The 17,900-nt window shown below is 35.5% G+C and overlaps 1 protein-coding gene across 4 annotated transcripts in view; it reads right to left on the minus strand.

Moving 5' to 3' along the window:
- Positions 1–17,900, minus strand: part of Cdadc1 (cytidine and dCMP deaminase domain containing 1) — a 52,133-nt gene that overhangs the window by 11,426 nt on the left and 22,807 nt on the right. For all 4 annotated transcript variants that reach the window (XR_006853796.2, XM_058582568.1, XM_046453995.2 and 1 more), the window contains 4 exons: positions 14,413–14,462; positions 8,595–8,764; positions 6,294–6,483; positions 2,028–2,088 (listed from right to left, as the gene is read on the minus strand). Coding sequence is in view for 3 of the 4 variants with exons in the window: in XM_058582568.1 (XP_058438551.1) it covers positions 2,028–2,088; positions 6,294–6,483; positions 8,595–8,764; positions 14,413–14,462 (471 nt within the window). In the remaining variant the exon portion in view is untranslated. The remainder of the gene's footprint in view (positions 1–2,027; positions 2,089–6,293; positions 6,484–8,594; positions 8,765–14,412; positions 14,463–17,900) is intronic.

A 17,900-nucleotide genomic window follows, 5' to 3' on the forward strand; every position in this document is an offset into this window, starting at 1 on the left:
TTCCTTTGAGGACTCCCAGCTTAATGTCGGAATCTGAGGTTCAGTTTGCAATCTTGCAGCAGACCCCCCACTTCCTCTCAAGAGCCCAGCTGCTATGGACATTGGCTTCTGTGTTTGCTTACTGTTGCTTTTTATGTTCGGGCAAATATTCCTTTTATCTCTATTACTTATTTATTTTTGGAAGGGAGTATGCGTTCCTGGATAGTTCCTTCATTTCCTTGAAAGCCCAACAATTCTTTGCAAAGAAAGCCTGAGTTGTGTTATTTGGGTTCCAGCTCTCTAGCGGGGAGGACGCCTGAGAGCCAGCAGTCCATCGCACTGCTACCTGCCTTCGGCTTCCATTCCTGGTGCTGGCCTTGAGAGGACGTGAGGCAGCAACCCCCACTGCCTCCCAGAGCGCGACACATTGATTTGGCCAAATGTCAAGCTTCAGCCCAGCAATAAAGCTGGGATTTCAACTTTCATCTGTTTGATTCTTATGTCTGCTTCTCGACAGAATGAAAAACTGTAAAGGAGCTACATGCTGTATGATTCCATTTATATGAAATGGCCAGACTAGATTAATCCATAAAAACTTAAAGTAGACCAGTGGTTGCCTAGGGCTGGGGGAGAGCGACTGAAAAGAGTACAAGGTTTCTTTTTAAGTCAATGAAAATTTTGTGAAATTGGGTTGTGGTGATGGCTGCATAATTCTGAACATAGTAAAATCGACAGAATTCTAGACTCTAAAAGGGGTGAATTTTTGATATATGAATATCTTAATAAAGCTGCTATATGATTGAAAAGGCGATAAGGATATTATTTACTAACATAAAACACTTGTTCAAAAATGCATGAAAACATAAACATACAGTTAATGAACTGTCAAAAAGTAAACATACATTTAGCCATTATCTAGGTCGATAAATAAAACATTGCCAGTGAACCAGATGCCTTCTTCTGTCCCCTCCTTCCAATCTCAGGACTTTTATCCTGGATAAGGCCTATCATTGACTCTAAGTAGTAAATACTTTCTATTTCATGCCGTGGATGGCCTCTTCTGATGAAAAGATGCTTTTAACACAGACAATATAGTTCATCTTTCTGTTTCCTTTTCCTACCTTAGGAAATTTTTAATTGAGCTTCAAACAGTGTCATTAAAAATACTATCTTTAATTAGTTATATTTTCCTTTCTTTTTCCACTACTTTTTTTCTTGATAATTTTTTTAAAAAGAAAAAACAGTGAATATGTATTTTTTCAGATTGCCAATAATAAATTTACTGTCTGAATAAAATAAAGCTAATTCAGATCACAGAAAATCAAAACATTCATATTTTCGTAGAGACCTTCATATTTCTTAATATTTCAGGGTAATCAATCCATTGTTATCAAGAAAATTTATAGTACACTTCCATTTATCTAGACTCTACAATTATAACACAGCTACTATTTTTAAATTGGATCTCCTAAAGATTATATTACTATTATCAAAATAATTGTGTTAGTGTGCAAATGACAAAACTTTTAAGACTAGTAATTTACTTATGGTATCTCTGATGATTCTTAATCAGATTATTAAAATAACAGAACATGTCCATTCTCTGACCAACCTGAGCACCTGTGGCTTTACTCTAGAAGGATATATAAGTACCGGTGTCCTCATCATTTCTTCCTAGATCCATTTGCACTAATTATATATATTTTTCATTTCTCACACCCAAGAAGCCTTTGTTTTGGTATAAACAAGAATTGTTCTTTACTGTTTCATATAAATTTATAAATTCAATTTGTCATGATTATTTGTATTAAACTGCAGAATCTACAGGAATAATTATTGATAGGTACTTTCCCCAGCATCTTGCATATAGTAGATATGCAAATGTTTTTGAACAAATTGAAAGACAAACATCTAACCTGTATAAAGAATATGATCCATCTATTATCAAAACAACTCCGTCACTTGACCTTTGACATTCACCAAGTGCCCATTTTCCTCAGCAGCTGGCCTCTAGTAGTTAGCCTCCACAGAGGACTTGAGATACTTACTTTCTTTCCTTTCAGGCTCGTTTTGTTCAAGATCATAAGCTGCAGATGGATTCAGCTGCCACTGTAAGAGGGTACAAACACTTTATTTGTATGTTTAAAAATGACTTAATAAAGAGCATTTCAGCACTCTGCTTTTAAATATCAAAACAACTTGATAAAAATACAAGAAAAAGGAGTTAGCATGTCCATATCAACAAAGTCCTAACAATACCACCTGAGTGATGCTAAATGGGATGACTTCTGGGGTCAGAATCAATACTCTTAGAGAAGATACTTTATAGTAATTTCTAAGTAAGACAGGGGGAGATTAGAGAATTGCTGTGATCTGTCTCAGGTAACAAAATAGCTAAAGGCAGTGATGGGATTAGACCTAGGCCTGCCCAAGGCCCAGAACCATGGAATTTCTACATTATATAATTTCTCTAGGACCTACTAAGTCTTATAATAGGTAGAGAAGACCTAGGTATTAAAGGCTAACAATATGGCCAATTTTACCTTGCCTTTTAATATAGTTAGATCATATAAACTATTATTTATTTTCTATCATATATAATATCAGATATCATTCATCTCCTCTGGTTGTAGTATTCTATCTCAACCACTCAGAAAGAAATAGGGAAGATTGAAGATTCTGAATATTTCAGAGAAGACTGAAATAGTAGAAAAGAAAATGGAATGTAATCGTTATCTCTAGGACAGCTCTTCCTTCCTTTCTTGCCTAATTGGAATCTCCATCGAATCACTAATGACTTAACCAAAAAGCCCTGCTGGGCCACTGTCTCTGGAAAGTGTGAATTACCTGGGAGCCTCTTTCATAAGCATCACTTAGTTCATCAGATTAACTAGTTAACATCTTGAGCCTTGAGGGGGGATGAGATACAAGACAAACATTTTACCATGCATTAAAAGTCCTTAGACTTTTGGTCACTTATAGAGATGAGATGCCTAGAATTAGCGCCAAGAAAGAGAGAATTTACAAGGGGTGGTAAGTTATGTAAGGGGGGAAAAAAGAGTTATGTTTTGAAACATGTTAAACCACTAAAACCTATTTATTTATTTGGGCAGAGAAAGTAAAAACCAATAATTCTAATTTACACTTAAGAATATTCATGAAAAGTTTCTTTATAACTGTAAAGACTTAGAAATACTCTAGCTATCCAACAACAGGGGAATGATTAAATAAATTAGGTCTCTAGGTTTGGAAGATTGTATAAATTGTCAAAAAATAATTTCTGAGGAATTTTTAACATAGAAAATACAGTAATGTTGACAGTGATATCTATGAGTTAAGGAATAATACATGTTCTTTTTTATTTTGCTACTTTCTACAATGAGCATATATTTCATAATAAAAAAGTAATACATCTTAATAAAGAAAAACTCACCTTCATTAGACAAGAAAAAAATTTTTTTGAATAACAGCACATGAATGTACACTATATAAAATCTATTCTGGAGAATAGTTTTACCCAGCTCTAACCTGCTTTTTTGACAACAACATAGAATAAAACAACTTATCTCAAGGTATATGGTTACATTTCAAAAAGAAAAGCAAATATGTTTCAAATAAAAATTAATTTACTTTAATCTTAAAACAAGTATCAAATTTATTGACACATCATACTTTTGACAGTTGAGCAAATCAAATTATTGAAATTCAAATTTAGAACAAATACTAGTTCATGTTAATTACTGGTATTTTCAAAATTAGGTGTATAGCTAACCAGTTATGCACAGATGAGGAAAGGATAAGGGAGTGGAGAGTTACTCTTCATGAAGAGAACAGAGAAAAACTGTGAGTTTCTTTATTCTCTGGAATGTGTACCTGAGCAAGGGACCTCTTGGGTGGGAGTTCCCAGTTCTGTTGGGTTTCTCAGCTCTGCCCCTGGGCTTCCCTTTGTCTTTCTTTTCTGAGTTATTCCTCCATTGCCCTTTTGATCTCTCCTTTCTCTTTACAATTCAAAATCTACTAAAATCTACCAGTAACCAAGATATTCCAGAGTTTGCTATAAGCCAACACTCACAGTCCTGAAGAGCAAGGTCACTTAACCTTTATGAAGAAAATTTGAAAAAACCCATTTCTTTACCTCTCCAGGAGGAATAAAGAGACAATCAATCAATCAGAACTGGGGATTTCTTTGACCGATTGGACATAGGTTTTTGTTTACAAGACAAGCACTTCTCTGGGGCTGGGGATGTGGCTCAAGTGGTAGCGCGCTCGCCTGGCATGCGTGCAGCCCGGGTTCGATCCTCAGCACCACATACAAACAAAGATGTTGTGTCCACCGAAAAATAAATAAATAAATATTAAAAAAAAAAAAAGACAAGCACTTCTCATCTCTCTCTTTTTTTGGCATGGCACTGCTGTTTTCTTTTTCTTTTGTGGGAGGGTACAAGGGATTGAACTCAAAGGCACTTAACCACAGAGCCACATTCCCAGCCCTATTTTGTATTTTATCTAGAGACAGGGTCTCACTGAGTTGCTTAGCACCTTGCTGAGGCTGGCTTTGAACTCATATCCTCCTGCCCCAGCCTCCTGAGCCGCTGGGATTACAGGTATGCACCACTGCGCCAGGCGGCACTATGTTTTAAAACTGTTAGGCTTTAAATAAAATAATTAAAAATCAAAAATAAAAAATGGTAAACATTTGACACTTCATATACATACAGAAACTAGGTAGTATTTTCCTATGCTTAAAGTGTATGTGCATGTATGTACATACATATATACATGTATATAAACACACATATATACATATGTACACACAGAGAATACATTTATGTTCCAAGCACCCTGGACTGAAACTGATGTACATAACAGGAATGTAAAGTTCAAAATTATAAACAGTTCTATTTTATGCTTTTTATATCCATGAATTCTAGTATATAAATGTTACATTAAATGCCACGATTAAATCATTAGATGTCATAAAAAGCAATATGTTATTATTCAGGACATGATTCTTTTGCTATGTAAAACATTATTGAATAAGTTTGTTTGTTTGTTTGTTTTTGGTTTTGTTTTTTGATGCAGGGAATCTAATCCAGGGCCTCACACGGCTAGGCAAGCACCCTACCATCACACTATATCCCTGGCCACCTGTAATCTCAGTGACTCAGAAGGCTAAGTATCACAAGTTCAAGGTCAGCCTGGGCAATTTAGCAAGACCTTGTCTCAAAAAATAAAAAGGGATTGGGATTTAGTTCAGTGGTAGAGTGCCTTTCGGTTCAGTCCCCAATGCAAAAAAAAAAAAAAAAAAGAACATTCTTAGAACAATCAGTAAATCTTGATGAATGTATAGATTAACAGCAGTAATATATCAATGCTAATTTCCTGGTTTTTGTGGTTCTGTGATTATTCCTTGTTTGAAGAAACAGAATGATTTGGCAGGTCAGCAACTTCTGGGGAAAATTTTTCTTTGTAGAGCTTTTGTAACTTTTTGTTAGCACTTTTTCTCATGAGGAACGTGTGTGTGTGTGTGTGTGTGTGTGTGTGTACAAGAGCATGCATCTTCCTGTCTTTTGGATAATCTTCAACTACTTTCACCTCTATCTACCACTCCAAGCTGAAACAGGTGAGGGAAGAAGTGAGTCAGAGCTTTTCTATTAGCCACATGATGGCACCAGAGGTTTCCCTGCCTCAAGCTAACTCTAGGTCAATTTACAACTCTACAGAAATGTAAAATTCTCTCTCTCTTTTTTTTCATTTAAAAAATTATTTATTTTTAGTACCAGGGATTGAACCCAGGGATGCTTAACCACTGAGCCTGATTCCCAGCCCTTTTAAAATATGTATGTTTTTTATTTATTTAGAGACAGGGTCTTGCTGAGTTGCTAAGGCTGGCTTTGAACTCTCAATCCTCGAGCCTCAGCCTCCTGAGCCATTGAGATTACAGGCCTATGCCATTGTGTCTTGCAGAACTATAAAATTCTTATGGCAGAGATCCTTAGTGAACATTTTTTGGTATGTAAGTACTTGCATATAAAAAATAAACTCAAAGTGGGCTGAGGTTGTGCCTCAGTGGTAGAGCGCTTGCCTAGCATGTGTGAGGCACTAGGTTTGAGTCTCAACATGGCATATAAATAAAAAAATAAAGGTATTGTGTTAATCTACAACTAAAAAAAATTAAAAAAAATAAACTCAATGATAATAATTTATTGAAACTCTTTAAAAGGATAGAAATCACTAATTTACAATACACAACAGGGTATCAAACAACATAACAGGAAATACAGTTTGAAGAAAAAGTGTATCTATCTACTTACGGTAAATTTGCTAACACCCTCAAGTTCCCCAAACCTCATGTAAGAGATGTCTGCCTTCTTTTTTCCAACATCTACATCCCCTGCATAGATTTGTTTTATGCCAGCACCTTTAATTAAAGGTACACATTCATCACATGGGCATTTTGTCACAAAAATCATGCTTCTTTCTTCTGGTTTTATTTTTTGACACCTACAAAAAAATTTACAGATTATTACAAAGGTAATTTCTGAAAGGGTAAGTTATTTCTTAAAGAGAAATTCTTAAATTTTAATGTTGAGTTGTTTTAAAAATAGATTCACATTATAAACAATAATCAAGCCTTACTCTTGTTAAATTAGTCAATCAATGTTCAAAATCTGTAAAAACCTGACAATCACTATAACTTAAATTCATTTAAGCTGTTGGCAAGGTGTTCAATATAAAATAAATAAAATAAATAAAAACAGAAAAAGAAGGAGGGAGGAGAGGAAGGGAGGGAATAGAATGGAGAAAAAAGAGGATAAAAAAAAAGAGAGAAAAAGAAAAAAGAAAGCAGAGGATGTAGCTCAGCAATAGAGTGGTTGCCTAGCACTCATGGGGCCCTGGGTTTGATCCCCAGAACTACAAAAAAAAAAAAAGGAAAACCACGTTTTCTACATAAGGATCTCTTTAAAATATGGAAATTGGGGTTAAAACTAACTATTATTTATTAAATATTAAATCATCAAGGCAGCTTAAAGACCTAGCCCCCTATTCCTAACTGGCACCTAAAGGACCCTTAGTAAATACTTACTAAATAAATAAATTAATATTAAATTTCTGTTTTGAGTTATAGTTCTCTTACCCCTTCTCTATCAAAGGATAATTCTATTTAAAAAACATTTGGAGCCCAGTGTGGTGCATGCCTGTAATCCTAGTGGCTTGTAGATTGAGGCAGGAGGATTTCGAGTTCAAAGTCAGCCTCAGCAATTTAGCAAGGCCCTAAGTAACCAAGCAATACCATGTCTCAAAATAAAAAATAAAAAGAGCTAAGGATGTGGCTCAGTGAATAAGTGTCCCTGGGCACTTAATCCCTGGTACAAAAAAAAAAAAATGGTTATGTCATTTTCAGACCTCCTTATAAAATGAAGTAAGTAACCTGTAATGAAGAGGACAGGGAAAAAAACTTGAGGAGATTTTTGGTGAAACTGTATGCTGGGGGTAGTCTAGGACCAAGGACTGCTCTCACCTGAGGTCACAGGGATTGTAATTCTAGGTTCTATGGTTTACATTGCTCTGAACCAGCTGTTTTCAATTATACATCTTCCATATTCATCTCCCTAGTTGCAACTCATTTCTGTTCATCTGGACTAGGGCAACAGAATTCTACACATTTAGTCTGCTCAAACGATGCTTCTGCCACCTAAGCAGTCTATGGACTGTGGCTGTCAGTGCAATTCCATTTCCCGACTGCCTACCAAGTGGAGTCTAAACTTGAAGTTCTCTGTTGTCCAGGCCCAGCTTATCCTGTGAGCTGCATTTACCATGAACCCACACTCCAGCCTAACAGGAATATGCATGTTCCTAAATGTGGAATGCATTTTTCCACTTCTAGACCGTACCTTGTGTTAGAAGCAAGAAAGGTCTTCCTTTCAAGGAATATCTGCTGGCAATCATTCAGAGCTCAGCTCTAATAAGAAGCTCGACTTCTTCCACACAGCTTTTCACTTACATCCCTGTTTTTGTCCATAGCAGCCCCAGAGCACTTTGTGCACTGTTTGCCTTTCCCACAGAATCCATTGCATTAAGTGTATGCATCTTAGATCTTAACGCTTACTGCATTAGAAGCTCCCCAATGACGGGCCATGTCTTATTCAGTTTTTAATCTCCTAAACTCACCCCCTTAATGGTAAAAGCTGACAAGTGATTGTGGAAATCACCTAAATGAACATTAAAAGGAGGTGATGATAGTTGTTATTTCTAACATTTTTCAAAGCAATTTGGTTCATCATAAAGTCTACACATTCATAAATCTATGTACTCAAAATTTAGAAAACAAAGGAGAAAACAAGAGGTTGTATTTTGGACAAATATTAAGGACAAATTTTAAGTCACTTCTTATTAGAGAGAGGGAAGAAAAACAAGACTTGCTCAATAAATTGGAAGGCCTGGAGAATCTGGCAAAATGGCCTCAGGTCCAGCAGGACCAATCTTTACCAAAACTATATTTCTGGAAAGAAGATTTTCTAGAATTTGAAAATGGAAATAAGTCACAACTAAAAGAAAACTTATTTCAACTGACCTTTGCTACATTTTAAAGGCACAATAAAAAAATTTCCTACCTAAATGTCAAGGCATTTTGTTCAGCATGTATGATGTATCTGAATTTCCTTATTTCTCTGTCTTTCTGCTTGTCATCCATATGTGGGAAGTCAGCATACTCAGATCCAACAGGAAAGGCATTATAGCCACATCCTATGAAGTACATAGCTCCGGTTCCGTCACAGCTTCTCTACAAAAGCGAGCAGACCAATGGTTAATTTCAACATTCAGAAAAGGCACTTTGCAATGTGACTTTAAAGCTTGCTTTCAGGGGCTGGGGTTATAGCTCAGCGGCAGAGCGCTTGCCTCGCACATGTGAGGCTCTGGGTTCGATCCTCAGTACCACATAAAACTAAATAAGACGAATAAAGATACTAAAGAATCTTTTTAAACAAGCTTGCTTTCATATTTTATATAATGAATTTTCATTTCTTTTTTCTTATTTATTTATATATACTAGGGATTGAGCCCCAGCAGGCTTTACCCCTGAGCCACATCTCCAGTCCTTTTAATTTTTAATTTTGTGACAGGGTCTTGCTAAGTTGTTCAGGACCTTGCTAAATTGCTGAGGCTGGCTTTGAACTTATGATCCTAGTGAGCTGCTGGGATTATGGGTATGCCCCACCACAGTCATCTCATTCCATTTCTATGACAAAATGAGCCATGAAACAAAAATAAAACAATACTTCTATTATATTATGGCCTTGCCAAAGTTTAATTTCAAGAAGTCCAGTCACCTCTCTAGTCTATAATCTCAAGGTAGTCTTTGATTTTAGCAGTCAATTAAATACTATATTTAAAAAAAAATTATTTAGGGCTGGGGATGTGGCTCAAGCCTGGCATGCACGGGGGGCGCTGGGTTCCATCCTCAGCACCACATAAAAATAAAAATGTTGTGTCCACTGAAAAACTGAAAAATAAATATTAAAAAATTTATTTATTTAAATTATGTATATATGACAGCAGAATTCATTTTTATTCATTGTACACAATTGCAGCACAACTTTTAATTTCTCTGGTTGTACATGATGTAGCGTCACACCATATATGCAGTAATACAGGTACCTAGGGTAATGATGTCCATCTCATTCCACCATCTTTCCTGCCCCCATCTCTCTTCCCCATTAAACACTATCTTGTTTAACTCAAAAATTATTTTTCTTGACTCAGGCATTAAACTATAAAATTCTACTAAAAAGAAACCACATTTTATACTTCTTTTCTATCCCGTAAGGTACACGTTAGATTGTTATGTATATAGCAGGCACTCAATAAGTGAGTGTTAATTTCTTACACTCTGTGCTAACAGTCAGAAATTTAAAAAATACTTTGAACAGCTGGGCCAGTAGTGAATGCCTGTAATTCCAGCTAATTGGAGGCTGAAGTAGGAGGCTCATAAGTTCAAGACCAGTTTGGGTTACTCAGCAAGACTCTGTATCAAAATAAAATAAAAAAGGGATGGGCAATGCAGTTCAGTTGTAAAGCACCTTTGGGTTCAATCCACAGTAAACACACACACACACACACACACACACACACAACACACACACAAACACATACACTCTGAACAGAATATTTCTGTTGCTGAAAATGTGCTATTGTGATTTAGTTAGAAAATAAAAAAATGTACTTCCTTTAATCTTGAATACTTTTTGAGACTTTGTTGTTATATAACCACAGAGCTTCTTACTCCAATAGCTCTTTCTTATTCCTTTCTTTTTTGGTACCTGGGATTGAACTCAGGGGCACTCAGCCACTGAGCCACATCTCCAGGCCTATTTTGTATTTTATTTAGAGACAGGTCTCACTGAGTTGCTTAGCACCTTGCTTTTGCTGAGTCTGGCTTTGAATTCACGATCCTCCTGCCTTAGCCTCCTGAGCTGCTGGGATTATAAAGAAGCTGCACCACTTTGCCTTGCTTTTTTCTTATTCGTGACCAAAGGCATATTAGTTGTTAATATGAATGTTTTACCAATTATTAGGATGATATTTTATCAATGGTAAGTGTTATAACAGTTTGGAATATGCTATAAATCTTATTAAATTTCAATCTATTATAACTACTCAAGTGATCATATCAACAATCTCATTCTCTAGCAAGCTTAATAAAAATCATTGTTATAATCAGCCAACAAGAAGATAAAAAAATCAGCTAACAAAAGCTTGAACATTAAATATTATCTCATTAATAAATTCTTATTGAATATTTACCAAATATCAAACTGGTTTTATATAAATCATTTCATTGGCTCAATCCTTGAAAAAACCTAGAAAGTAATATTGTTATTATTCCAATTTTATAGATAAGGAAACTGAGGCCAAGAGATTAAATAACTTATGTGAGGTTACAGAGCTAATAAAAACAACCAAAAGTTGAACCCAGGTTGCTTGACTCCAAGCCCATGTCTTTATACTTCACCAAGCAACCTGCTTACACTAGAGATAACTGGACTTAAATTCTCCACAAAGCAGGTGAGAACCAGATGTTTAAGTTAAAAGGCTGCTAAAGCATTTACATAACACAATGAGAGTTTCGACCATAGGCTAGACCTGTATGAGGTGCTGATGATATAGCTGTAAATCAGACAGGTCCCTGCCCTCATGAATCTTACAATCTGGAGAGGGTAAACAAGATGGGACACAAATGTGTGATGAATGTTACATACAAATTGTACAAAATGCTATTGGGATTTCTGGCTGAGATAAGTAGAGTTGAGAGGTACTTCGAAGATGGACTCCATAGCACTAACTTATACGTGTGAAGGACCAGGGAGTGAAATGGTAACCACTGGTGAAGGATCAGGTTAGCAGGGAAGATACTGGATTTATTGGCTAGGTTGAACTTGAAGGGCTTAGAAAACACTGGAGCAAATAGTCAAATGGCTGTAAAGTCCACTGAAGCAAAACAGGCTAATATTTCAATCAGCTGTATATAGTTCCTAAATAAATCTAATTTCGTGGCCCTCCTAACCCACCCCCACATAATATCAAGTCCTCATTATCTCTTTTATATTAACTATCTCCCTATTTCCCCGTCTCACTCTACTTCATTCTTTTATAATGCAAATATGATCATATCATTTTCTCACTTAAAAGATTATTGGACTGTAAGTTCCAATATAGTAGCCATTGACTACATGTGGTTAGTCTAAACTGAAAGGTGTTATATAAGTGTAAAATACAGAGATTTGTAAGATTTAATAATGAAAGAAAATGCAGATTTTATTAGTAATTTTTTTAAGGTACTAGGGATTGAACTCAGGGGCACTCTACCACTGAGCCACATCCCCAGCCCTATTTTGTATTTTATTTAGAGACAGGGTCTCGTTGAGTTGCTTATCACCTTGCTGTTGTTGAGGCTGGCTTTGAACTATTGATCCTCCTGTTTCAGCCTCCAGAGACACTGGGATTAAAGGTGTGAACCACCTGGTTTATTAGTAATTTTTATATTGATTATATGTTAAAATAATATCTTTGGACAGATTAAATATATTATTTATTTTTTTTCAATATTTATTTTTTAGTTGTAGGTGGACACAATACCTTTATTTCATTTATTTATTTTTATGTGGTGCTGAGGATCGAACCCAGGGCCTCGTATGTGCTAGGTGAGTGCTCTACCGCTGAGCCAGCCACAGCCCCTTATTTTGTCTTTTAATATTTTAAACTGACATAAAAGTCAAATTTATAAACATTTCTGGGGTATTGTGATTTTTGATACATGTATATATTGTGTAATGTTTAAATCAGATTAAACATATCTATCACTTTAAATATCCAATTTTTTTTTTTTTTTTGAGTACCAGGGGTTGAACTCAGGGGCTCTCAGCCACTGAATCACATCTTCAGCCCTATTTTGTATTTTATTTAGAGACAGGGTCTCACTGAGTTGCTTAGCAGCTCACTTTTGCTGAGGCTGGCTTTGAACTCATGATCCTCCTGCCTCAGCCTCTGAGCTGCTAGGATTACAGATATGCGTTAAATATCTAACATTTTTTATGATGAAAATATTCAAACTCCTTTCAGGGCATGGTGGTACATGCCTATAATCCCAGTGGCTAGTGAGGCTGAGGCAGAAGGATCATGAGTTCAAAGCCAGTCTCAGCAATTTAGCAAGGCCCTAAGGAACTTAGTGAGACTCTGCTTCAAAAGTAAAAATGAAAAGGGCTGGGGATGTGGCTCAGTGGTCAAGCACCCACGGTTTCAATCTCCAGTACAAAAAAACAAACAAAACATTCAAATTCCTTTCTTCTGGCTTTTTGAAACACACAGTATATTATTGCTACCTATAGTCACCCTCCTATGCATCAGCACACCAAAACTTTCTGCTCCCATTTAACTGTAACTTATTACCCATTGAGCAACCTTTCCCCATTGCTTCCACCACCTTTCCCCTCCCAGTCTCTAATAACCACCATTATACTCTAAACTTCTATGAGATCAACATTCCACATATAAGTGAATTCATGAAGTACTTATCTTTCTGTGCCTGGTTTATTTCACTTAACATAATAATCTCCAGCTCCATCCATGTTGCTGAAAATGAGAATTTCATTCTATGGATGAATAGTATTACATTGTGTGTATATACTACATTTTCTTTATCCAGTCATCAGTAGATGGACATTTAGATTGTTTCCAATAAAATATATTCCTCACCTTACATCTATTTCTTTTCTTTGCCTGTTTACCATAATTCACCTATTTTTAAAATTCACCACTCCCTAGAAAATTTCAAGATACATATGTGGCTTACATTTCATTTCTACTGATAAGTATTGTTCTAGGGGATGCACTAAAGTTCTAAAGTTCACAGACACCAGGCACAGTGGTGCACACCTGTAATCCCAGCAGCTCAGGAGGTTGAGGCAGAAGAATCGAGTGTTCAAAGCCAGCCTCAGCAAAAGGGAGGTGCTAAGCAACTTAGTGAGACCCTGTCTCTAAATAAAATAGAAAATAGGGCTGGGGATGTGGCTCAGTGGCCGACTGCCCCTGAGTTCAATCTCAGTACTACTCAAAATAAATAAATATTTATTTATAAATATTTATAGATTTTAATATTTATTTATAAATATTTATAGATATTCACATGGTCTACAACATTCTTTATGGTTCAGTCCAATTTTCTGCCCACTCTACAAAGGACTTTGGATCCCAAGTCACTTGCATTTTCCTATCTTCTCTTTCTAGCCCTCTACCTTTGCATGTTATCTTCCTGGTCCTTCTAACTTTTTCTGTTTGATGAACTCCTGCTCATTCAAGACTAATAGCATGCTACCACCTCCAAGAATCTCTCTCATTTTCCCTCGTTTCCCCAAGCATAGTAAAGGTCCTTCTCCATGTTCTCACAGTACTGATTATAATTACACATATATGCCAGTCTCTTTTTTTACCTCTCTGTCTCCATCATTAGCTATGAGGTCAAGAAAGGCAGAAAATGTGATCTTTAAATCCCTGATGTACACTGTGACACAGTGCTTAACTTATAGAAAGTGTTTAATAAATGTTAAATTGATGAGTCTAGAAAAATTATTGAGGGAATGAGCAAATGTTTATAGAATTTCACAATGCACCAATAGAAAAATATTAAGCTCAACAGGTCAATAAAATGTAGTGTACTGCCAGACACGGTGATGCATGCCTGTCGTGCCAGACACTCAGGAGGGTAAGGCTAAGCTTGAGCTCAGGAATTCAAGGCCAATCTGGAAAACATGGTGAGAGTCTATCTCAGAAAGCAAAAGCAAAAACAAAACCAAAAATGCAATGCACTAAAGACTGAACTATGTATGTTTAAACAAAATCCAGGTTAAATATTTAAAGATTTATTTCCATACTTACAGATTTCCCTTCTGCCCAAATGACTGCTCCAACTCCTGTTTTATGATCCTCTGAAAGACATGACATTGAACTCAGTGAAAATCAATGACTGTTAGTTTCAGAAATACACTTTTCCAAAAATAATAAAAACATATATTTTGAAACATTCTTCATGATCATCCTAACAATTCTTGACATCTTTACTAATTACAGAGAAGTATTAAAGTAAATACTTCAAAGTATGAAATATGGGAGCTAGGTAGCAAAGAAATAGATTGGGTTATTACTCACTGAGTCACACACGATATACATGTGGAAACCACTAACATGGCAGTGGCCAGTCAGATCACCTCAAATCTACAACCAGAACTAAGCACAACTTCATTGATTCTCCACTAACAGGTCAGTTTCCAAATGACTACTTCTTTTTATTAGTGTATATTAATTGCACAGAATCTTGGGTTTCATATTGTATTTATATATAACATATTTTGCTCATTTCTACTGTTACCCGCCCTTACCTTGCCCCCTCCCACTCTTCAACTAACAGTCTCCTTTCTACATTCCTGTCTTTTTGTTGCTTTCTTTTCTAGATTCCACATGAGAGAAAACATGCTGTACTTGTCTTTCTTGCTTAACATGATGATCTCTAGTCCCATCAATTTTCCTGTGAATGACATGAATTTATGGCTGAATACTACTCCTTTGTATGTGTGTGTGTGTGTGTGTGTATACACCACATTTTCTTTATCCATTCATATGTTGACAGGCACCCAAGTAGATCTGTAGCTTGGGTATTCAGAATTGTGCATGATAAAAACAGGTATACAGGTATCTCCATGATATGCTGACTTTAATTCTTTTGGAATATACTAAGGAATTTTGGTATAATTGGATCATATGGTAATTCTAATTTTAGTTTTTTGAGGAACCTACATCCTTATTTCTATAGTGACCATGCTAATTTAATTCCCACCAACAGCGTACAATTGTTCTTAGTTCCCATATCCTCACTACCATTTATTATTATTTGTATTCTTGATGATTGCCATTCTAACTAGAGTAAGAGAATTTCTTTTTTTCTTTTTTGGATACCAGTATCAAAATTAACTACTAAGCCACACCCTCAGTCTTTTTTACTTCTCATTTTGAGACCAGGTCTTGCTAAGTTGCTTAGGGCCTTGCTAAATTGCTGAGGCTGGCTTTGAACTTGTGATCCTCCTGCTTCAGCTCCCTGAGCCACTGGGATTACAGGTGTGCAATACTGTGCTGGGCGTGAAATAGAATTTCAATGTAGTTTTATTTTTTTTTTAAATATTTTTAGTTGTAAATGTACATGATACCTTTATTTTATTTATTTATTTTTATGTGGTATTGAGGATCAAACCCAGTACATCACACATGCTAGGCAAGTGTTCTACCACCGAGCTACAGCCTCAGACCATCGATGTAGTTTTAATTTGCATTTCCTTGATGGATTTGTATTTCCCTAAAGATGCTAAACTTTTTTCATATAATTATTGGCCATTTGTACTTATTTTGAGAACAGTCTGTTCAGTTCCTAAATGACTACTTCTAATAGATAACGTAACTGAGTAAAAAAGTAGTTTTTGATAATTGTGAGTACAATATCTACTCACAACAATCAAATGTGTCTTCTAGTCTTTTTAATGTTCTAATCATGGAAAATATATTTTATGGAAGTGTTCTTGCTATGCAAAATGTTCAAACTTTTAATAAAAAATAAAATCTTTATGAACTTTTATATCTGCATGTCTACATACTGGTGAAAGATACATGAAGAAAATTTTGATTTAAACAAAATATTGTCATTTTCTTGACCTGAATAGTTTAAGAGGGAAAAGAATGCTATGTTAGTGATATTATGGTCATTTCTAAATCAAGTGGCAGAAGTTATAAACATAAAATTTTAATTCTCTTGCAGAACAAAAACTTTTGCAATAAGTGGTCCTTCTTAAAACCATTAATGTGAAACAAAAAATAAAAAACCAAAATAGAAATTGCACGTATTAGGGGGCTGGGGTTGTGGCTCTTCGGTAGAGCCCTCGCCTAGCATGTGTGAGGTACTGGGTTCGATCTTCAGCACCACATTAAAATAAATAAGTAACTAAAAAAAATGTTAAAAAAAGAAAGAAAGAAAGAAACTACACATATTAGGATCTACTTTCCTTCCACATAGGGTGAGTTTCAAATTCCCTAAGACAAATACACACTAATTATGAAAACCATAGTATTTGTCAAAATCATAATAGAGGACTAATATAGTTTGGATGATACACTTATATAGAAAAAATAAGAATTATCTGTAAACTTACCTAAGTTCATTATCATAATGATGAGTGAAACTATGGCTTCCCCTTACAATTTCTTACAAGTTAAAATCCTTCCAATTAAAATATATATTTTAATACCTACTTTTTTTCAGTAAAAGCACAAAGAAAATTTGTGCCACTTTGTATTAAAAAACTAGGATGCCTTATAACTAATTTTTTAAAAGTTATGATATGCCAATAAAATCTCCCATCTCCAGTTCAAGTACTCAGGCTTTCAAAATCATACTACAAAGGATTTAAGTAATTTATGTTAAGCACTTTTTATTTACCATCTCATTTTTATCTAAAGATAAAAGTTGATTCCCTTCTGTAAGTAAGAAAACAGGCAGAGAAATTCAGTGAGTGAAGTTTGGCCCTTGTGACCCAATCTATTTGCCTTTCCTCCACCTCCCTCTTTGCCATTAAGAATTCCACAACAAAGGCTTCCATTTTTTGAGTGCCTGTGTTCCAAGTATGGTGAACGTTCCTCCAGCAACTCACAGCTGACTGGGCAGAAGGCTAACTAAGGAAAGACACAGATGTGTGCTGTGCCCTGAAAATGAATGGGATACTGAGGTCTAGAGGATGTCTGGTGACTGGCTTCTACAGTGTGGCGGAAAAGGAGATTATGGCATAAACACAATTTTGTTTCTTCCTAGACCTTTACGTGACCTAGACCTTAACATGAGGAAAAAAGATATAAATCAATGGCTTTATGCTCATTTCTGAGGCAAGTGGACAATATTATAAACATAAGATTATATTTGCGAGCAAAAACAAAATCTTGACTGTTAAGTTCTATTAATATGTACATAAATCAGAAGTAAAAAATGAAAAATTAAAACAGAAATTCTTCATTTTAAGAGTCTACTTTTCCTATCAACATTTTTTTTTTCATGTTATGTTTTTTAATCTCAGGACCCACATTTTCTGTTCAGTCTGGGGATAGACTAAACCTTGTTAGGAGAGGGAAAGATGTGATTTTTTTTCATCAGCATGCAGCTCTGCTGCCTTGCAAAGATCAGTTACACCAAGAGAATATTCTTTACTACGTGTGTTTTCCAATAGGATAAGTTTTCATCCATATAAAAATGGTTTTGGAAAACACTTTTTCTAGGACACAAAAGGAGATCACAACTCAACACTTAAACCGGGTAGATAACATGAGATGCCTTT

Source organism: Marmota monax, unplaced genomic scaffold, assembly GCF_021218885.2.
Source record: "Marmota monax isolate L192 unplaced genomic scaffold, Marmota_monax_Labrador192_F-V1.1 WCK01_AAM20220418_F8-fsc00011, whole genome shotgun sequence".
Classification (NCBI taxonomy): domain Eukaryota; kingdom Metazoa; phylum Chordata; class Mammalia; order Rodentia; family Sciuridae; genus Marmota; species Marmota monax.